The sequence below is a fragment of the Tachyglossus aculeatus genome, chromosome 19 (assembly GCF_015852505.1).
Source record: "Tachyglossus aculeatus isolate mTacAcu1 chromosome 19, mTacAcu1.pri, whole genome shotgun sequence".
Lineage (NCBI taxonomy): Eukaryota > Metazoa > Chordata > Mammalia > Monotremata > Tachyglossidae > Tachyglossus > Tachyglossus aculeatus.
In genome coordinates this window covers 25,654,580-25,677,924 of record NC_052084.1, presented here as the reverse complement: position 1 = coordinate 25,677,924, position 23,345 = coordinate 25,654,580, and the positions used below count along the sequence as shown (strand labels likewise).

General features: G+C 46.3%; 1 protein-coding gene across 1 annotated transcript in view; it reads left to right on the top strand.

The window, feature by feature from the left end:
* WASF1 (WASP family member 1) overlaps window positions 1-23,345 on the top strand; it is a 56,527-nt gene that overhangs the window by 8,602 nt on the left and 24,580 nt on the right. Inside the window, exons 2-4 of the mRNA XM_038761321.1 lie at window positions 424-535; window positions 11,813-11,970; window positions 20,013-20,147. Coding sequence (XP_038617249.1) covers window positions 11,838-11,970; window positions 20,013-20,147 — 268 coding nt within the window. The 5' untranslated portion in view covers window positions 424-535; window positions 11,813-11,837. The remainder of the gene's footprint in view (window positions 1-423; window positions 536-11,812; window positions 11,971-20,012; window positions 20,148-23,345) is intronic.

Below are 23,345 nucleotides of genomic sequence, written 5' to 3'. Positions count from 1 at the left end.
CGTTTCACTAAGATCCAGCACAAAATACGCGGCCCCTTTCCTCCCCTCCGCTCTCTTTTTCTCTCCATCCCGAACACAGCAGCATTTTCCCCGATTTCTCCCACGCCGTAATTGAATATCTTTGCGGCCGGGGTTGGCCACCGGAGAAATAATTATTTCTGTGTCTGCCTTGAGAGGATCCTTTCACTTTCTGAGGAAGAAAAGAAATTTCTTGTCCCGGGGGGCGAGTGCTTCTGGGTTTTCCCTGAAAGATGGCTCTGTTGTTAAGGCAAGGCGCTGTGTGTGGAATTCTAATTCCTGTGCGGAAAGACCAGCCCATTTCAGAGCAACCCAATGCCTAGAGGTGTTCAGTATGATTCAGAGTGTACTGTACTACACAGTACTGCGATTGACTAGATTTGACCGGATTTTCTCTGTTTGTAGGATTCTCCGAGTCGCGGTACCTCCGGAGACGTTGGAGTCCACGCTGAGGTAGGAACTGTGTGCTGAATCTTCCAAGTCAATTTAGACAGACATCCTGTTGCTTCAACAGCTGGTAGGTTTAAGTAATTTTTCCTTGAATATTTATTGCCAAGAGGACGGGTTAGCATGCACACATATTCTATTTAGTATGCTTTAGTAGGAACGTATCAAACCGCCGTGCGTTTGTAACTCACACTGCCTCAAAGGCACAGGTATCATTTGAAATGAAACTAGTTTTTAAAAATCATCGGTGAGGAAATGGGCTTCATCCTCAAAGTAACTCCATTGGAACTATCAGAAATCCTTAAAATGCCTGCTGCGGTCCTTACTTTAGAAATTTCAAATTGAAAAGGACTCTAAATTAGCTGTCTCGTGATTACAAATAATCTCTTTTTGACAGCCTCATTGTTTTTTTGTGTGCGATATATGTGTTACCGTGTAAGAGCTGTTAACTGGGAGAATTGATTAATGTAGCGAGGAAAAGTGTCATTCTGGAGGCTCAAATTTCTCTTTGGGCGTTTCAATCTGTAGGTGGGGAAAGAAATCTGAAAACAAATTTGGAAAGAAGTATTCAAGTTGTTACTGCTCTTTAGAACTAGGTACCCTGGGTTATAATACTGTATCCTGAAATCAAGTCGGTTTCATGATTTTGAAGACAAATGATTTCATTCATTCAGTTGTATTTAATAATAATAATGGCATTTATTAAGCGCTTACTATGTGCAAAGCACTGTTCTGATTTATTGAGCGCTTACTATGTGCAGAGCCCCGGAGGTTCTTGAAGGGTGTGTTTGAATATTCTTTAATGATGATGGCAAAGTAGTCCAACGAATTGGTGTGAACCTTCAATTTCCATTTGACTGTGAATAAAACCAAAATATTGGGGATGCTTCTTTTCTTTGCAGAGCTAAAATCAGCAGTTCATAATTCAGGAATGCTTTCTAACACAAACCTTTAATGGTAGGGGACCCGTTTCTCTCTGTGGGAGAATTTCAAAGCTTTCTGCTTTCCAAAGCATCATCTACCTACAACGATATAATGGTACGTTACCTTCATCTCTGATCCTCGCACAGTTGGTTGTAGTTACCATTCTGTGAGCCAACTGCAAAAAAATTCCCAAGCAAATTAAAATGTTTTCTACTACAAGTTGTAAACGGAATACGTATGCGTCATCTTCCGGATCGGAACTCCCTCCCCACATCGGACTGACCACGGCTCTCCCCATTTTCAAATCCCTCTGTAAATCGCACCTCCTTCACTAAGCTTTCCCTGATTTCTTTCCCAGCATCCTGAGGCATTACCATCCCCTTAAGTCAATTCTAGCACTTATGAATTTAATTAGAACCTCCTTCATATAAATCCAACTACATATATGCTCAATTTCATTGGATCGTTGCGTAGGTTTCGGCAGTTTAGGAGTCACTGAGAGAATCCTTTACTTTTCCTGGGCCTGTTGGTTTTCAAAAACACGAGTTATTTTCAATGATGTAAAGCGGTGTTTTGCTTCCAAATTACTCAGATCTTTGAGAAATAAGTAAATGATGGCCTCACATTTTTACTCATCTAAGTTTTTGTTTCTTAAAGGTTGGGTTGATTTCATGATTTATTTAGACAGTGAATATTTTGGTAAACATGTTCGGACGGGCTTCATTCGTGTTTAGCTTTTAATCATCTTTGAAGCCAGAAAAGCACATTATTCTGAGTCAGAGTGCTATGAAGCGTATCATGTGGATAAAAAGGTACTGAATCTTCGATTTGGCTAAGGGAAAGACATAAGACTACGCCAGACCTGACCGGAAAAATGAGCTTCGTACTAGTTTCCGTTAAGGTGCGTGCGTCTTATTTTGGCCAGGATGGGCGAGTCTTTCAGGATGCCTTCACTAAAAAGCCTAGTGTTGGAGGTTTTTGGATTTCCCTGCACTTCTCTAAGTTGGGTGGTGGGAAGGGATCCGACAGCCATGGTGGCAGGAGAATGTCAATCAGTCCTATTTATTGAGTGCTCACTATGTGCAGAGCTCTGTACTTAAGTGCTTGGGAGAGTACAATACAACAGTATAGCAGACAGAGCCCCTGCCCACAGTGAGCTCGCAGTCTAGAGAGGAGACAGACATTAATAGAAACAAATAAAGTGCTGAGGGGCTGGGAGGGAGGTGAATCAAGGGAGCGAGTAAGGACGTCACAGAAGGAAGAAAAGGGAAAGAGGGAAGGCCTCTTGGAGGAGATGGGCCTTGAATAAGGCTTTGAAGTGGAGGAGAGTCATTGTCTGTTAGATATGAAGAGGGAGGGCATTCCAGGCCAGAGGCAGGACGTGGGCAAGAGGTCAGCGGCGAGATAAACTGAGGTACGGTGAGTAGGTTGGCAGTAGGGGGGAAAAGTGTGCAGACTGGGTTGTAGTTGGAGAGCGGTGAGGTGAGGTTAGAGGGGGCAAGGTGATTGACTGCTTTAAAGCTGATAGTAAGGAGTTTCTGACCGACGTGGAGGCGGATGGGCAACCGCTGACGTTCTTGAGGAGTGGGGAAACGGGCGCTGAACATTTTTGTAACGAAATGAAGGATGGCTTGGAATGGGGAGGGACAGGAGACAGGAAAGCCAGCAAGGAGGCCGACACAGTCATCAAGCCGGGATAGGATAAACGCTTGGAGTACCGCGGTGGCAGTTCGGATGGCGAGGAGAGGGAGGACTTTAGCGACGTTGTGAAGATCACACCGGCAGGATTTAGTGATTGGCTATGTGGGTTGAATGAGAAAAGTCAAGGGTAATGCCAGGATGATAGGCTGGTGAGACAGGAAGGATAGTGGTGCCGTCTACATTGATGGGAAAGTGAGGGGAAGGGCAGGGTTTGGTTGGGAAGATGAGGAGTTTGGGCTTTTGGCACGTCAAGAATATCCGTGAGGAAGAATGGATTGTAAACTCACCGAGGGCAGGGATCGCGTCACCGACTCCGACGTGCTCTCCGAAGCACTAAGTACTGTACTCTGCACGTAGAAGTTGCTCAGTGGAGGAAAGTCACCAGTCACGATGACGATGATGGTGTTTGTGAAGCGCTTACTGGGTGCCAAGCACTGTTCTGAGCACGGGGGTAGATACCAGGTAATGGGGTTGTCCCTCGTGGGGCTCGCAGTCTTAATCCCCATTTTCCAGAGGACGAACTGAGGCGCGGAGAAGTGACTTGCCCAGAGTCACACAGCTGACAAGTGGCAGAGCCGGGACTAGAACCCACGACCCCTGACTCCCAAGCTCTTTCCACTGAGCCACGCTGCTGCTGCCAGAAGAGCCAGATTGTCCCTTCTAGGCCATTATTTGCAACATTTGCAAATTTGCAATATTTGCAACATTATTTGGCCGCGCTACAAACTCAAGCGTTGGCCCAGAAAGGCCAGTTGTAGCTCCGCCACTCTTGCTAAGGTGGCCACGGCTTGCCACTCTTTTCGGGTGAGAGGGTAGGACAGAGAAGGGTGAAAATGACAGCTCAGGGAGTCGCCCCTCTTCCCCTCTCCCCTCCTTCCCTCTCAGTTGATAGCGAAGGCGAAAGAAGTCTTCCTTGGGTCGGTTTCCCCAGAAATCCGCGTCGCGGCTTGCCTCGCCCGCAAATCGTCGGTCACGGTGTGGCTCGTGTCAGGAATGGAGAGGAACGAGATGCCTCGATGTCGCCGCGGTCCATCTCTCCGAAGCCGGCGGGACGGTCACGCTGGGCTGATCCAACGCCCGGAGACGGGGAGGGAGAGTCTCAGGTTGCTGGAAAAGGAGGTCATTCGATCCTTAATTCACAGAGGGCGGATCGCAGATCGGATGAAATGAGCCGGGCTTAGGAGGAGGGAGCTACTTAAGGGGAAGACTCCGTGGGCAACAAGGAAAGCCACGCGTCATTTGGGATCCGGTGGTCAAAGACCTCGTGGCCGAATCAGCTGGGTTTCCGCCGTTTGGCCAGAGAGGAAAGGGCCGAGGCGTCTGTGGACGTAAAGACCACCGGAACCACCGAGGGAAAGTGGAAGCTATTTTTTGGGGACGAGTAAGCTTTAGGGAGAGGCACTTGGTATGGGATTTAATTTACACTCGGGCAGAACTAAATCCTAAAGCGATTGTTAAGACCTTAACTACCATATTTCCTCACGCGATCCTTCCCTCGCCCCAGTTTTTGAGAAGGAAATAGAAGATTACACTCCTAAGCGATGGTAACAGCAAGTACTAATCAATCAATCAATCAATCGTATTTATTGAGCGCTTACTACGTGCAGAGCACTGTACTAAGCGCTTGGGAAGTACAAATTGGCAACACATAGAGACAGTCCCTACCCAACAGTGGGCTCACAGTCTAAAAGGGGGGCTCGGAACACATTAATCATCATCATCGATCGTAGTTATTGAGCGCTTACTACGTGCAGAGCACTGTATTAAGCACTTGGGAAGTCCAAGTTGGCAACATCATCATCATCATCATCATCAATCATATTTATTGAGCGCTTACTATGTGCAGAGCACTGTACTAAGCGCTTGGGAAGTACAAACTGGCAACACATAGAGACAGTCCCTACCCAACAGTGGGCTCACAGTCTAAAAGGGGGGCTCGGAACACATTAATCATCATCATCAATCGTATTTATTGAGCGCTTACTACGTGCAGAGCACTGTACTAAGCGCTTGGGAAGTACAAATTGGCAACGTATGTACAAATTGGCAACATATCCCACGGGTAGAGCGGTGGGGATGAAGGAGGGAGGAAGAGGAGAAGGTCGGAGTTCGTTCACTGAGCGGCAAGTGCCTGTAGCACTTGAGAAGAGTCGCAGCGTCAAATGCCGTTTTTATCTTTCCTTTCCTTCTCCCCTCCTTCCCTCCTCCTGCTTTTTTATCTTCTTGTTTCGCCTGTTCTTACTGTTGCTAGAATTAATTCTTATATTAATCAATCAATCGTATTTATTGAGCGCTTACTGTGTGCAGAGCACTGTACTAAGCGCTTGGGAAGTACAAGCTGGCAACGTATAGAGACGGTCCCTACCCAGCAGTGGGCTCACAGTCTAGAAGGGGGAGGCAGAGAACAAAACCAAACATACTAACAAAATAAAATAGGATAGATAGGTACAAGTAAAATAAATAGAGTAATAAATATGTACAAACATATATACATATAAACATATATAATCCTGGGTAGCGGCCCCTCCCCGGTTCATGATTTGCAAAGATGTTGGGCAATTGCAATGACAGTAATAATTACGGTATTAAGTACTTAGGTTGGACACAGTCCCTTTCCCACAAGTCTGAGAGGGAATAGGATTTACTCCCCATTTTCCAGACGACGAAAGTGAGGCACAGGAAACTTAAGTGACTTGCCCAAGGTCACACAGCAGGTGAGCGGCGGAGCCGGGGTTAGAACCCAGGTCCTCTAATTCTCCGTCCCCGTGCTTTTTCCACTAGGCCTCACTCCTTCCCAGGAAAATGGGGTTCTGCTAGAAAATGTGCAGGTAGTGCGTGGTATTCCCGTCCGCTGGAGCAAATCGCCACTGCGGAACAGGGCAAAAAGAGAGGAATTTCCCAAAACCTCCATCAACCGACCTTAAAATTTCACAAGACGGTGGCAGCGGTTTACAAGTTTTGGAGTTCCCTCGCGTGAGCTCTTAAAAATCCTTCCGTCGTGAGGCCGGAAAAAGATGAGGAAGTTGCGACCCTGGGGAGCCCTTGGGGTGTCAGTCGGTCGTCATCGTCATCATCATCATCAATCGTATTTATTGAGCGCTTACTGTGTGCAGAGCACTGTACTAAGCGCTTGGGAAGTCCAAATTGGCAACATCTAGAGACAGTCGCTACCCAACAGTGGGCTCACAGTCTAGAAGGGGGAGACAGAGAACAAGACCAAACGTACTAACAAAATAAAATAAATAGAATAGATATGTACAAGTAAAATAAATAAATAGAGTAATAAATATGTACAAACATATAATTGGGAAGCAGCGCAGTGGAAAGAGCCCGGGCTTTGGAGGCAGAGGTCACGGGTTCCAATCCCGGCCCCGCCAGTTGTCAGCGGTGTGACTTTGGGCAAGTCACTTCACTTCTCTGGGCCTCAGTTCCCTCATCTGGAAAATGGGGATGAAGACTGGGAGCCACCCGTGGGACAACCTGATCACCGTGTCACCTCCCCAGCGCTTAGAACGGTGCCTTGCACATAGTAAGCGCTTAATAAAATGTCATCATTATTAATTGTATTTATTGAGCGCTTACGGTGTACAGAGCACTGTACTAAGCACTTGGGAGAGAACAGTATAACAGATACAATCCCTGCCCACGATGAGCTTACGGTCCAGAAGGGGAGACAAGCATTAATATACTATGTACTATACAATTAATATAATTGGAGAAGCAGCGTGGCTCAGTGGAAAGAGCCCGGGCTTTGGAGTCAGAGGTCATGGGTTCAAATCCCGGCTCCGCCACTTGTCGGCTGTGTGACTTTGGGCAAGTCACTTCACTTCTCTGGGCCTCAGTTCCCTCATCTGGAAAATGGGGATGAAGACTGGGAGCCCCACATGGGACAACCTGTTCACCTTGTAACCCCACCCAGTGCTTAGAACAGTGCTCTGCACATAGTAAGCACATAATAAAATGTCACCTGTATATATGTATATATGTTTGTACATATTTATTACTCTATTTATTTATTCATTTTACTTGTACATATCTATTCTATTTATTTTATGTTGTTAGTATGTTTGGTTTTGTCTCCCCCTTTTAGACTGTGAGCCCACTGTTGGGTAGGGACTGTCTCTATATGTTGCCAATCTGTACTTCCCAAGCGCTTAGTACAATGCTCTGCACACAGTAAGCGCTCAATAAATACGATCGATGATGATGATCATTATTAATTGTACTTATTGAGCGCTTACGATGTACAGAGCACTGTACTAAGTATAACAGATACAATCCATGCCCACAGTGAGCTTACGGGGTGTGACCCCACTGTTGGGTAGGGACTGTCTCTCTATGTTGCCAACTTGTACTTCCCAAGCGCTTAGTACAGTGCTCTGCACACCGTAAGCGCTCAATAAATACGATTGATTGATCGATTGATTGAGACAGACATTAATAGACGTAAATAAAATTACAGATATGGACATAAGTGCCGTGGGGCTGCGATGGGGGATGAATAAAGGGAGAGGGAGAAGAGGAAAGCGGGGCGCAGTCAGGGAAGGCCTCAGGGAGGAGTTGTGCCTTTGATAAGGCTTTGAAGGTGGGAAGCGAAATTGTCTGTCGGTTATGAAGAAGGAGGGCGTCCAGACCAGAGCCAGGACGGCGGCGACATAGACGAGATCGAGGTCCAGGGAGAAGGCTAAATTAGAGGAGCGAAGTGTGCGGGCTGGGTTGTAATAGTAATCATGACTACAATGTAATGCTATTTCTTAAGCGCTTACTATGGAGAAGCAGCGTGGCTCAGTGGAAAGAGCCCGGGCTTTGGAGTCAGAGGTCATGGGTTCAAATCCCGGCTCCGCCATCTGTCAGCTGTGGGGCCTTGGGCAAGCCACTTAACTTCTCTGTGCCGCAGTTACCTCATCTGTAAAATGACTGTGAGCCCCACATGGGACAGTCTGATCACCTTGTATCCCCCAGCGCTTAGAACAGTGCTTTGCGCATAGTAAGCACTTCAAAAATGCCATTATTATTATTATTATTATCCTATGTGCTTGGCGCTTAATAAATGCCATTATTATTATTATTATTGTTCCTATGTGCTTGGCATATTCCAAGCGCTGAATAATAATGATGGTATTGGTTAAGCGCTTACTCTGTGCCAAGCACTGTTCTAAGAGAACAGTGTGAGCCCCCCGTGGGACAACCTGATCACCTTGTCACCTCCCCAGCGCTTAGAACAGTGCTTTGCGCATAGTAAGCGCTTAATAAATGCCATTATTATTATTATTATTATTACTATGTACTTGGCATATTCCAAGCGCTGAATAATAATAATGGTATTGGTTAAGCGCTTACTCTGTGCCAAGCACTGTTCTAAGAGAACAGTGTGAGCCCCCCGTGGGGCAACCTGATCACCTTGTAACCTCCCCAGCGCTTAGAACAGTGCTTTGCACATAGTAAGTGCTTAATAAATGCCATTATTATTATTATTATTATTATTATTATTCTAAGCACCGGGGTAGAGACAAGGTAATGAGGTTGTCCCACGTGGGGCTCACAGTCTTAATCCCCGTTTTACAGATGAGGGAACTGAGGCCCAGAGAAGTGAGGTGACTGGCCCAAGGTCACACAGCTGAGAAGGGGTGGAGCCGGGAGTCAGAGGTCATGGGTTCGAATCCCGGCTCCGCCAACTGTCAGCTGTGTGACTTTGGGCAAGTCACATCACTTGTCTGTGCCTCAGTTACTTCATCTGTAAAACGGGGATTAAAAACTGTGAGCCCCCCGTGGGACCACCCGATCACCTTGTAACCTCCCCAGCGCTTAGAACAGTGCTTTGCACATAGTAAGCGCTTAATAAACGCCATCATCACCGTCATCATCATCATTCTCGGAGGGGAGGTAGGACGGGCGGTATGGGGAAGGTTTTCTACGTTCGTTGCCAGAAGGTGCTTGGAGGGGAATACCGGAATGCCGCTGCCTTCGCGGAAGGATCCTCTCCTTCACCGGGATGAGGCGGGAACCATCCTGGCTCTTCCGAAATGCCAACGTACTAAGCGCCGGGTAGATACAAGATGAGCAGGCCTTCCGTGGGGTTCGCAATGTCAGCAGGAGGGAAAACGGATTTCTTCCGGGCCGCCTGTGCACCAAGGAAACACCAATTTAGAGGGGAAAACGGCTGGTCCTTAGGGATGGGGAGCCGGAAGCGTGTCTACCAAAGTCTGTTACGTTGTATCCTCCCAAGCGCTCGGGAAGAACGCCACTGAGAAGCGGCGTGCCCGAGTGATGACGACGATGGCATTTATTGAGAGCTTACTATGTGCTGAGCGCCGGGGAGGTTACAAGGTGATCAGGTTGTCCCCCGGGGGGCTCACAGTCTTCATCCCCATTTGCCAGATGAGGTGACTGAGGCCCAGAGAAGGGAAGTGACTCGCCCAAAGTCACCCAGCTGACAGTCGGCGGAGCCGGCATTTGAACCCTGTATATATGTATATACCTGTATATATGTATATATGGTTGTACATATTTATTACTCTATTTATTTATTTATTTATTTATTTATTTATTTATTTTACTTGTACATTTCTATCCTATTTATTTTATTTTGTTGGTATGTTTGTTTCTGTTCTCTGTCTCCCCCTTTTAGACTGTGAGCCCACTGTTGGGTAGGGACTGTCTCTATGTGTTGCCAATCTGTATTTCCCAAGCGCTTAGTACAGTGCTCTGCACATAGTAAGCGCTCAATAAATACGATTGATTGATTGATTGATTGATTGATTGATTGAACCCACGACCTCTGACTCCAAAGCCCGGCCTCTTTCCACCGAGCCACGCTGCTTCTCTAGGGGCCTAAGAGTCAGAAGGAACTGGGTTCTGACTCCCGCTCTGCCACTTGGGTGCCGTGTGGCCCTGGGCAAGTCACTTCACTTCTCTGGGCCTCAGTTCCCTCATCTGTGAAATGGGGATTAAGAATGTGAGCCCCCTGTGAAACATGGACCGCGTCCAATCTGATTAACTTGTATCTTCCCCCAGTACAGTGCCTGGCGCATAGCAAGCACTTAACAAATGCCATTAAAAAAATTAAATACAATTGATTAACTGATACGACCGCCCTAAGTCCTAAAGGTAAAAACAGACCTCTGATTTGAGACTTTCCGCAGTAACTAACCTTCTCAGGGTCGCCCCTGGAGAGTTTCCAGCCCTCCACCCGTCTCGGCTACGGGACGGAGAGTCAAGCGGAGGCCGACCCGCTCCATTCCTAGCTTGGCTAGCGGCTAAGGGCGGATGGCAATCTGCTACAAGTCAAAACTCACCCGTTAGACTCGAGCGTACCGCGCGGAAGGCGGCCGTCCATCCACTTCCCGATTTTTCCCAAGAAAGCCCTGCGGATCCACTGCCAGAACGACTGCGGATGGAGAGCGGATGGAGAGCCCGCACCCTCCGCTCCTCCGCCGCTAATCTCCTCCCCGTACCTCGTTCTCGCCCGTCCCGCCATCGACCCCCGGCCCACGTCCTCCCCCGGGCCTGGAATGCCCCCAATCCCTCTGCCCATCCGCCAAGCTCGCTCTCTTCCTCCCTTCAAGGCCCTGCTGAGAGCTCACCTCCTCCAGGAGGCCTTCCCAGACTGAGCCCCTTCCTTCCTCTCCCCCTCGTCCCCCTCTCCATCCCCCCCATCTTACCTCCTTCCCTTCCCCACAGCACCTGTATATATGGATATATGTTTGTACATATTTATTACTCTATTTATTTATTTATTTTACTTGTACATATCTATCCTATTTATTTTATTTTGTTAGTATGTTTGGTTTTGTTCTCTGTCTCCCCCTTTTAGACTGTGAGCCCACCGTTGGGTAGGGACTGTCTCTATATGTTGCCAATTTGTACTTCCCAAGCGCTTAGTACAGTGCTCTGCACACAGTAAGCGCTCAATAAATACGATTGATGATGATGATGATGATGATGAGAGCGGGGCGGTGCGGGAGAGCTGCGTCCGTGGCATCGCTACGGATCGGAAACGACTCGGCGGCGCAAGACAAGACAGTAACTGACCCGACTTTAAGAGCGCTCAGAAATTTCCCAGATAAATGATATGAGTAATTTTTGTTGAAATGAACTTGCAAATTGAAGGACCTAACGACCGGGTTTTTTTTTAATTTAAATTTGAAGGGCGTTGTCTTAGCTGCTTATTAATTTATTATATTATATTTATTATTAATAATTAAGATTGATAACTTATTAATTAGTACCTCAATGAGCGGCTAATTATGCCTGTTTACTTGTTTTGATGCCCGTCTCCCCCCTTCTAGGCTGTGAGTGGGCAGGGATTGTCTCTACTTGTTGCCGAAGTGTACTTTCCAGGCGCTTAGTACAGTGCTCTGCACACAGTAAGCGCTCAGTAAATATGGTCGAATGAATGAATGAGTGGCTTAGAAGAGAGGAGATGGAATTGAGAAGTTTGAGCGATGTTTGTACATACTTATTACTCTATTTTACTTGTACATATTTATTTTATTTGGTTTATATGTTTTGTTTTGTTGTCTGTCTCCCCCTTCTAGACTGTGAGCCCGCCGTTGGGTAGGGACCGTCTCTATGGGTTGCCAACTTGTACTTCCCGGGCGCTTATTACAGTGCTCACAGTAAGCGCTCAATACGATTGAATGAATGAATGAATTAGTAGTGAGACGATAAAAGGGTACAATTCTTTATTGCATTTGTTTGTTCTGTTTTGTTTTTTTTACAGGTGACGGGAGACGCACGCCGTCAGGATGCCGTTAGTGAAAAGAAACATAGATCCCAGGCATCTGTGCCACACGGCACTCCCAAGAGGAATTAAGAGCGAGCTGGAATGTGTGACCAACATATCCTTGGCCAATATCATCAGACAACTGAGTAGCCTAAGTACGTATCGCGTATTCGCCCTCTTAATTTTCCAGAAAGATAGACGATTCAGAAGCGCTCAACAAATATCTTTGAGGATGGGATCGGACTGCCGCGGAAAACTTGGAAAAGCGATGGTAATAAGGAACCAAGCGAAAGTTAATAGCTTCTATAGTCCTTCTGGGACTTCGCTGGTATGTTAAGCGGTACGGACGTACCGTGGGTTCCCATAGTATGTACAGTCCGGAGCATGTTCGGCTCTGCAAACCTGCCCCCATTGCTACTTCCAACCGCGGTGATGATGGTAATAATTACGGTACTTGAGCGCTTACAGTGTGCCAAGCACTGTTCGAAGCACTGAGGGGGGGATACAAGTTAACCAGTTTGGACGCAGTCCCCGTTCCGCATGGGGCTCACCCTTAAAGTGAGAGGAGTTAGGTGACTTGCCCAAGGTCACCCGGCAGGTAAGTGACGGAGCCGGAATTGGAACCCGTTGGTTGGGGGTAGGAGAGGGAATAAACCAGAGTAGGAGGACAACGGGGTGGGATTGACGTTGGGATTTCTATTTAAATTCTTCCGGGGCCGGTCCTGGATTGGAAACTAATACACTCCGTCTAAAGGCACGGGAAAAAAAATATCCCACGAAGCAGCCATTCCTAGTACAGGCACATCTTCGGGAAATCTATCGTGGCTGCCCCTAAAATCCTTGAAAGCTTTGGAAAACTGATAGACGAGACAGTGAAATGAATGCTGTGTAAACTTGGTCAGTCGGCTGTATTTACCGAGCACTTATCACGTGCAGAGCGCTTTACTGAACACTTTGGAGAGCACGACACGACCGATCTATAATATAAGTTTCACTCTTCTGACTTTTCTTTCGGCCCTTTGGAGAAATCAGTTTGCCAACTCAGTCAAATGAATGCCAAGGGCGTTTAAACATACATATGGGTATTGTTGACTGTATTTCTTCATTTACTGTCAGTATAAATGACAGTATTGACAACGACAGTTTTGTCAACCAGTCCCCTTGGTCTCTGTAGGCATTTTTTGACGCGTAATGGGCGGGATTTAAAAACCAGCTTATCTTTGTATTTATTGTCTCATCCTTTGTCTAAGCGTATAGAGTGCCACCTTTTATGTTCAACCAAACGTAATAGTGAAATGGTGAAATTTTGTCTGCTACTGTGGCAGAAACCGGCATTTTATGATTAGCCCAGGAAGCTGGAAAAATTGTCCTCTGCTCTGAGCACCTGTGACTAGTCTCTTAACAGATTATACTATTGTAAAGTTGCGTGATAGAAAAGATTTCATGGGCAAAGCTCTCTGAGAGTTACATTCTATGCTTACTGACCATCCCTTGTCGCCAGCGGAATAAGAATTGAGCCCAGAGCTTCGAACTGTGCTTAACACATTTCACCGTTTCACTATTATCAATCAATCAATTGTATTTATTGAGCGCTTACTGTGTGCAGAGCACTGTACTAAGCGCTTGGGAAGTACAGGTCGGCAACACGTTTGGTTGAACATAAAAGGTGGCACTCTCTCTATACACTTAGACAAAGGATGAGACAATAAATACAAAGATAAACTGGTTTTTAAAATCCCGCCCATTACGCCGTCAAAAAATGCCTAGAGAGACCGAGGAGACTTGTTGACAAAACTGTCGTTGTCAATATTGTCATTTATACAGACAGTAAATGAAGAAACACAGTGAAGAATAGCCACATGTATGTTTAAACACCCTTGGCATTCATTTGACTGAGTGGGCAAACTGATTTCTCCAAAGGGCCGAAAGAAAAGTCAGAAGAGTGAAAGTTACATTATAGATCTGTCGTATCGTACTCTCCAAAGTGTTTAGTAAAGTGCTCTGCGCATGATAAGCTTAACAAAGACCATAAAAACGCAGATGTGTTCCTCCTTCAAAAAGCAAGTCAGAACTCTGCTTCTCATCATCATCAATCGTATTTCCAAAATCGTATTCTCCAAAAACCAACCCAACGAATATCCGTTTGTTCCCTGCTACCATAATCCTCAGCCCCGTCTAACGCTCTGAAAGATAACAATAGTAATAATAATAGTATTTGTTAAACATTTACTGTCTGCCAAGCACCGTTCGGAGCGCTGGGGTAGATAGATCGGAGACCGTCCGCGTCCCACGTGGGGCTCACCGTTGAAGTAGAGGGAAGAACGGGGGTTGAAGCGCCGTTCTGCAGATGAGGGAACTGAGGCACAGAGAAGCCAAGTGACTTGCCCGGGGTCACACAGCAGGCAAGTGGCAGAGCCACTTGGTACATCTTTACGTTTTGAAATGTACTTGAGAGCTCACCTCCTCCAGGAGGCCTTCCCAGACTGAGCCCCTTCCTTCCTCTCCCCCTCGCCCCCCTCTCCATGCCCCCCATCTTACCTCCTTCCCTTCCCCACAGCACCTGTATATATGTATATATGGTTGTACATATTTATTACTCTATTTATCTTACTTGTACATATCTATTCTATTTATTTTATTTTGTTAGTATGTTTGGTTTCGTTGTCTGTCTCCCCCTTCTAGACCGTGAGCCCGCTGTTGGGTAGGGACCGTCCCTATATGTTGCCATCTTGTACTTCCCAAGCGCTCAGTCCAGTGCTCTGCACACAGTAAGCGCTCAATAAATCCGATTGATTGATTGTAACTCCTCAGAGACAGGGATCGTAACTTTGATTTTCTTTGTAATTCCCCTTGTTGTGCACTATGTGGACAGCAAATAATGAAACTTCATAAAATCCCTCAATAACTCATCCCACTTCGTCACCCTCTTACGTATCTGCTCTTCTTGCGGTGTCGCAGCTCATGTTCTAACCCTGCTTCCTTCTTCACAATCCCTTTGCCGACTCATTGATCACCTTGTATCCCCCCGGCGCTTAGAACAGTGCTTTGCACATAGTAAGCGCTTAACAAATACCATTATTATTATTATTATCATCTCATGATGAGAAGCAGCGTGGCTCAGTGGAAAGAGCCCGGGCTTTGGAGTCAGAGGTCATGGGTTCAAATCCCGGCTCCGCCAATTGCCAATTCGGGCAAGTCACTTCTCTGGGCCTCAGTGACCTCATCTGGAAAATGGGGATGAAGGCTGGGAGCCCCAGGCGGGACAACCTGATCACCTTGTAACCTCCCCAGCGCTTAGAACAGTGCTCGGCACATAGTAAGCACTTAATAAATGCCATCACTTTTATTATTAGTTAGACTGTGAGCCCACTGTTGGGTAGGGACTGTCTCTATATGTTGCCAACTTGTACTTCCCGAGCGCTTAGTACAGTGCTCTGCACACAGTAAGCGCTCAATAAATGCGATTGATTGATTGATTGATTATTATCTCTTCCTGCAGTGATCTCCCCACCTCAGTCATTCATTCAAGCGTATTTATTGAGCGCTTACCGGGCGCAGAGCACTGTACTAAGCGCTTAGCACTGTACTAACCTCAGTTTCGCCAAATCAGGCGGGGCTTCCTCTTCAGAATTCCCCTCCTCCACCTCCTGCAGGATCATCAACAGGATTCATGAACTTACCTAGTTGCTATTTATTTATTCACTTGGGTTTAATAGTTACATCTTCAGGCATCAGGAAGCAGCGTGGCTCAGTGGAAAGAGCCCGGGCTTGGGAGTCAGAGGTCGTGGGTTCTAATCCCGGCTCCGCCGCTTGTCAGCTGGGCGACTTTGGGCAAGTCACTTCACTTCTCTGGGCCTCAGTTCCCTCATCTGGAAAATGGGATGAAGACTGTGAGCGCCCCGTGGGACCACCTGATCACCTTGTAACCTCCCCAGCGCTTAGAACGGTGCTTCGCACATAGTAAGCGCTTAATAAATGCCATGATTATTATTATTATTATCTGTAAAATGGGGATGAAGCCTGTGAGCCCTATGTGGGACAGGGACTGTGTCCAATCTGATTATCTTGTATCCACCTCAGCGCTTAGTACAGTGCCTGGCACATAGTAAGCGCTTCACAAACACCATCATCATCATCTTCAGGCATACCCCTGCTATGCAGAGCAGGAGAGAGGAGAATAATAATTTTAATACTAATGGTACCTTAATATTATTATTATTATTATTATTAATATAATAATTAATGGTACTAATTTAATACTAATGGTACGCTTACTATCTGCCATTACTATTAGAGAAGCAGCATGGCTCAGTGGAAAGAGCCCGGGCTTTGGAGTCAGAGGTCATGGGTTCGAATCCCAGCTCCGCCACATGTCTGCTGTGTGACGTTGGGCAAGTCGCTTCACTTCTCTGAGCCTCAGTTACCTCATCTGTAAAGTGGGGATTGACTGCGGGCCCCACGTGGGACAACCTGATCACGTTGTGTTCCCTCCCAGCGCTTAAAACAGTGCTTTGCACGTAGTAAGCGCTTCACAAATGCCGTCATTATTATTATTTGCCAAGCACTGTTATAAGCGCTGGGAGGGAACACAACCTGATCAGGTTGTGTTCCCTCCCAGCGCTTAAAACAGTGCTTTGCACGTAGTAAGCGCTTCACAAATGCCATCATTATTATTATTTGCCAAGCACTGTTCTCGCCCCCCTCTCCATCCCCCCCATCTTACCTCCTTCCCTTCCCCACAGCACCTGTATATATGTATATATGTTTGTACATATTTTTTTTACTCTATTTATTTATTTATTTTATTTGTACATATCTATTCTATTTATTTTATTTTGTTGGTATGTTTGTTTGGTTTTGTTCTCTGTCTCCCCCTTTTAGACTGTGAGCCCACTGTTGGGTAGGGACCGTCTCTATACGTTGCCAATTTGTACTTCCCAAGCGCTTAGTACAGTGCCCTGCGCATAGTAAGCGCTCAATAAATACGATTGATGATGATGATGATATGGGGTACATCTCTCCCAGAACGCCCCTCTCTCCATTCTGGTAGCAGATCCGTAGAGTTTTCTTGGTTAAAAATACAAAATGGTTTTACCATCGCCGCCCTCGATTCTCTCCCGCGTCGCTCCTGCCCACCACGGGTGAGTTTTGACTTTTAGCAGATGGCCTTCCGCTCGCTAGCCACTTCCCGAGCTGGGAATGTCGGTCGGACAGGCCTCGGCTTGACTCTCCCTCCCGTCGCCGAGACCGGTAGAGGACTGGAAACGCTCCGGGTGCGATCCCGAGAGTTTTCACTGTGATGTTATGCTGTGAATTCCTTTAATGGGAAATAAATAATAGCTTTGTTGCACACTATTTCGTGCAGCGGACTTTCATGGTATTTTTCCAGAGGGTCTGGAATGGATTCCATTTTACAGCACGGACGTCAGTGGGAAAACGTACCTCCCGGTACAGCCTTTCATGATATACTCGAGTTTTTGAGGTTCAGGTTCATTCGTTCAGTCGTATTTATTGAGCGCTTACTGTGTGCAGAGCACTGTGCTAAGCGCTTATATACCTGTACGTAGCGAGAGGACTATTCAGGAGTGACGAAGGTTCTCCCCATCGCCAGCTGTTTATTCATCCACTGACGCCTAGGAGCTAATGCCATTTTTTCCTTGGGAAACGATCCAGTAACTTGCAGCCCCGTCTGGCGTCTTTGTCGCTGAAGTGACATTTCATTAATTTGGAGGATCCTTTAAAAATACATTTGCTCCCTCTGCCCTCCATCTCCCCTCATCCAGTTCCCTATTTGGCAATTTCTAGGCTCCCTCCCTTCAGGTACTAACATGGACCGTACGATTCGAAACACGTTAAAGCTCACGTTCCCAGATGGACAGAAAACCCTCTGAATTCATGAAATGTCATTTAATTCTGAGAGTTTACCCCCCCCCCCCCGCCTCTTTGCTTTCATTCATTCAATTGCATTTATTGAGCGCTTCCTCTGTGCAGAGCACTGTACTAAGTGCTTGGGAGAGTACTGTTGAACGGTACCCTCGTGGCTTGACTGCTCCTTTTTGCCGCTCCATCCCATCCAACCCACTTTTATTCAAATCCATCGCTCAATCCTGTCGGTCCCACCTTCGCAACATCGCTCAGATCCGCCCTTGCCTCTCCATCCAAACCGCTATCACGTTGGTCCAGTCTCCCATCTTATCCCGCCTGGATTGCCGCATCAGCCTCCTTTCTGACCTCCCATCCTCCGGCCTCTCCCCACCCCGGTCTCTCCTCCCGGCCCCGCCAACCGTCAGCTGTGTGACTCTGGGCGAGTCACTTCACTTCTCCGGGCCTCAGTTCCCTCATCTGGAAAATGGGGGTTAAAAAGCTGGTGAGCCCCCCGTGGGACAACCTGATCACCTTGTGACCTCCCCAGCGCTTGGAACAGTGCTTTGCACAGAGTAAGCGCTTAACAAATACCATTATTATTGTTTTTTATTATTATTACTCTGCTCCCCGGATCGTTTTTCTCCAAAACTGCTCAGTCCGTGCTTCACCACTCCTCAAAACACTGGAGTGGTTACCCATCTACCTCCGCATCAAACCGAAACTCCTCACCATCCGCACTCCATCACCTTTCCCCTCCCTCGAAGCCTTATTGAAGACCCGTCTCCTCCAAGAGGCCTTCCGCGCATTCATTCATTCAGTCGTATTTATTGAGCGCTTACTGTGCGCAGAGCGCTGTACTGAGCGCTTGGCAAGTCCAAGTCGGCAGCATACAGAGACGGTCCCGACCCAACAACGGGCTCGCAGTCGAGAAGGGGGAGGCAGGCAACAGAACAAAACAAAACGTGTGGTCAGGTGTCAAGTCATCAGAATAAATAGAAGCTAGAAGCACATCATTGACAAAATAAATAGTAAATATGTACAAGTAAAAGAAATAGAGTAATAAATCTGTACAAACATATATACAAGTGTTTCTATTTGTGTATATATATATATAAACATATATACAAGTGTATATATTTGTGTATATATATACATATGTACATATATATACATATATATACATATATGTATATATACGTATATATACACAAACATATACAAGTGTATATATTTGTGTATACATATATATACATATGTATATATATACAAACATATATACAAGTGTATATATTTGTGTATATATATATACACATATATGTATATATATGTGTGTATATATATATACACAAACATATACAAGTGTGTATATATACATATATATACATATATGTATATATATGTGTGTGTGTATATATGTGTATATATATACACACACACACATATATATAAACCACCACATGCTACACAAACATATACAAGTGTATATATTTGTGTGTATATATAATATATACATATATACATATGTATATATATATACACAAACATATATACAAGTGTATATATTTGTGTGTATATATATACGTATATGTATATATATGTATATATATATACACAAACATATACAAGTGTATATATTTGTGTGTATATATGTATATATATATGTGTGTGTGTGTATATATGTATATATACACACACACATATATATATATATAAACCACCACATGCTACTCCCAGTCTCAATCCCCATGTTACAGAGGAGGCACAGAGAAGTGAAGTGACTTTCCCAAGGTCACACAGCGGACAAGTGGCAGAGCCGGGATCAGAACCCACATCCTCCCAGGCCCGGGCTGTAGCCGCTAGGCCCGGCTGCTTCTCCGGCGTGATGTGCCTGAAGCACGTCGGAGACTGGATGGAAGCGGGGAGAGCCACTGGATGTTTTCCTCGTCCACCGTGGTGGGAAGCGAGGGATTCCCTCCCTCTTACTTCCTACTTATCCCGACTCTTCTCCTATTACATCCCAGCCCACGCGCTTCTTTCCTCCCAAATCAGCCTACTTCACCGCACCTCGCTGTCGTCTCTCCCACCGCCGGCCTCTTGCTGGGACCTCCTTCCCCTTCGCATCCCGTTTTCCCGGTCCTCCTGAAGTGACCCCTCCGGTGAATCTCTCGTCTCCCCAACCCATCCCTCCCCGAACGCCGCTTCTCTATCCCCCGGCCGTCTGCACGTTCACCCCCACGCTAAAATACGTTGACTTGACAAAAGGGCGGCTTTAAAAATGTCTGAAGCACTTTACCAGATCTGCCTCTCTCCTCAATGTCGTTTCCTTGTTTAGGTAAATATGCGGAAGATATCTTCGGAGAGCTGTTCAACGAAGCGCACAGCTTTTCCTTTCGGGTTAACTCCCTGCAAGAGCGCGTGGATCGTTTATCCGTCAGTGTTACGCAGCTCGATCCCAAAGAAGAAGAGTGTAAGTTTCATTTTACATTCTTTCATCATTTCCTGTGTGTTAAAATTGCAGGCGAGACGTAAACTTTGTGGGCAGAGCATTCGTTTGTACTCGTGATATTTTCCAGGATTTCTGATTGATATTTCTGTGCCATCAGTAATCCATCATCATGAGAGACTAGGTCAAACAAAGTTTCCCTTCCCCTCACCTTTTCCCCTTTTCTTTCATTGATTCAAGCGCTTAGTACAGTGCCAAGCGCTTAGTACAGTGCTCCGCAAACAGTAAGCGCTCAATAAATACGATTGATGATGATTTGTTTTCCTTATCCTTGGTGGTTGATAGCCGGTTTACAGTTATGGGCTGCCATATTTAGAGAGGTTCAGATTATGACACATATTTCAACCTGTACCTTTTTATGATTTATTAAGGTAATTTCGTCATCGTTTTTAAATGCTAGTACCTCTGAAGTGAATTTAGTGTTTGCGAAATGTTTCAGATTAACAGCTCTGGAGGCTGAAATCTTCCGGGATTGGTTTTCCGTCGATCAGTGGGATTTATTGAGCGCTTGTGGTGTGCAGAGCACTGTACCGAGCGCTAGTTAACACGATCCAAGAGTTGGTAGAGATGGTCCCCGGCCCACAACAGACTTACGGTCTAGAGGGAGAGACAGACATCAATGTAAATATATAATTGATGATATAAATTAAAAATATTAGCATAAGCGTTGTGGGGTCGAGGGTGGGCCGAATGCCAGAAGCCCGAAGGGAACGTATCCAAGTGCGGAGATGACACGAACGGGAGAAGGAGCCAGAGAAAAGAAGGCTTAGTCAAGGAGGGCTTCTTGTAGGAGACGTGACCTTAACAGAGGCTTCGAAGGTGGGGAGAGTGGCGGACTGGAGTATTATCGAGGGCGAGGGAGTTCTCGGTCAGAGGGAGGATGTGGGAAAGGGGTCGGGGATGAGATGGATGAGATTGGGGCCTAGCGAGCAAGCTGGAACGGGAGGAGGAAAGTGCGCGGACTGGCTTGCGGTGGGAGATTAGTGAGGTAAAGTCAGAGGGGACAAACCGGCTGAGTACTTTAAAGCCGACGATAAGGAGTTTCTGTTTCAAACCCTAGGCGTGAAATATAAAAGCCGTCCGATGAGCTAAAGTCACCCTAGAGCCTTTGGTGGGGGAAAAATACATCGCGTGGCTTGATGGAGAGCATCAAGTGCTATCGTTTCCAAAATGCAAGGTTTTTCTCTGCCAAAAGAGAGATAAACACGAATGACATAAATTTTGTGGAAGGTGGAAGCAAAGGAGCTAAGCCAGATTTTACCCACCTGCCTTATTAAATGTGGATCGGTTCTAATCCCCGCCGTGGGGGGATGAAGATTTCCGGGAAAACGTTTTCTTTGACGTTGCTGCGAATTACCCGAGGGGGGGTGTTGAGGATGGGGAGGGTGGCGGACGGCTGGAAGTGGAAGGGGAGGGAATTCCAGGCTCAAGGGAAGACGTGGGGAAAGGTTTGGCGGCGGGTTAGATGAGACTGAGGAACCGAAGGGAGGTTGGCATTAGAAGAGCAGAGTGGGCGGCTTGGGATGTAGATGGAGATCGGATAGGTGGGTGAAAGCTGACTTGAGCGCCTTCAAGCCAGTGGTAAGGAGTTTCCGTCCGACGTGGAAGTATTTTGAGGTTTCCGAAGATGGACCGATGGAGTGGTATCTGTTAAGCGCTTACTATCTGTCGATCCCTGTTCCGAGATCTGGGGAAGGCACAAGTCCGTCAGGTTGGACGGAATCCCCGTCCCGCCTGGGGATCCCAGTCCGAGCAGGAGGGAGACCGGATATCCCCATTTTGCGGTAGAGGAAACTGAGGCACGGAGGAGTTGCCAGACTGGGGAGGATACGAGGTGATCAGGTTGTCCCACGTGGGGCTCACGGTCTCAATCCCCGTTTTATAGATGGGGGAGCTGAGGCACAGAGAAGTCAAGTAACTTGCCCAAGTCATACAGCAGACAAGTGGCGGAGTCGGGATTAGAACCCAAGTCCTTCTGATTCCCGGGCCTTATTTATCTTTGTTTTAATGGCACTTGTTAAGCACGTACTAGGTGCAAAGCGCTGTTCTCAGCGCTGGGGAGGATACAAGTGCAGAGCACCGTACTAAGCACTTGTGAGAGTGTAACAGAGTTGGTAGGTAGGTTCTCTGCCCCCAACAAGCTAGCAGTGTAGACGCGGACGTCCTGGCCATCACTCTCGATTCTCCTGTTTGTTTTATTTCGCTTCTCCGGGAGACATCCCGGAGGCAGGAGAAGGTGCCGGGATTGTAGAGATGGAGACAGCTTGGTAGAATTGGGAGGTCATCCACGCTGAAGTTTGGTCAACGGGTGAGTTTCCTGAAAACTAGGAGAGTTGGGGACACAAAAAGGAGCCTGGTGGGATCCTCCCGGTGAGAAGTGGAAGGGAACCCAGAGAATGAAACAGGCGAATGATCGAAGCCCCTTCCCTCCTCTCCCCGTCGTCCCCCTCTCCATCCCCCCGAATCTTACGTCCTTCCCTTCCCCACAGCACCTGTATATATGGATATATGTTTGTACGCATTTATTACTCTATTTATTTATTTATTTATTTTATTTGTACATATCTATTCTATTTATTTTATTTCGTTAGTATGTTTGGTTTTGTTCTCTGTCTCCCCCTTTTAGACTGTGAGCCCACTGTTCGGCAGGGACTGTCTCTATATGTTGCCAATTTGTACTTCCCAAGCGCTTAGTACAGTGCTCTGCACACAGTAAGCGCTCAATAAATACGATTGATGATGATGTATATATGGATATATGTTTGTACTTATTTATTACTCTATTTATTTATTTATTTATTTTGCTTGTACATATCTATCCTATGTATTTTATTTTGTTAGTATGTTTGGTTTTGTTCTCTGTCTCCCCCTTTTAAACTGTGAGCCCACTGTCGGGCAGGGACTGTCTCTATATGTTGCCAATTTGTACTTCCCAAGCGCTTAGTACAGTGCTCTGCACATAGTAAGCGCTCAATAAATACGATTGATGATGATGTATATATGGATATATGTTTGTACTTATTTATTACTCTTTATTTATTTATTTATTTATTTATTTTGCTTGTACATATCTATTCTATGTATTTTATTTTGTTAGTACGTTTGGTTTTGTTCTCTGTCTCCCCCTTTTACACTGTGAGCCCACTGTTGGGCAGGGACTGT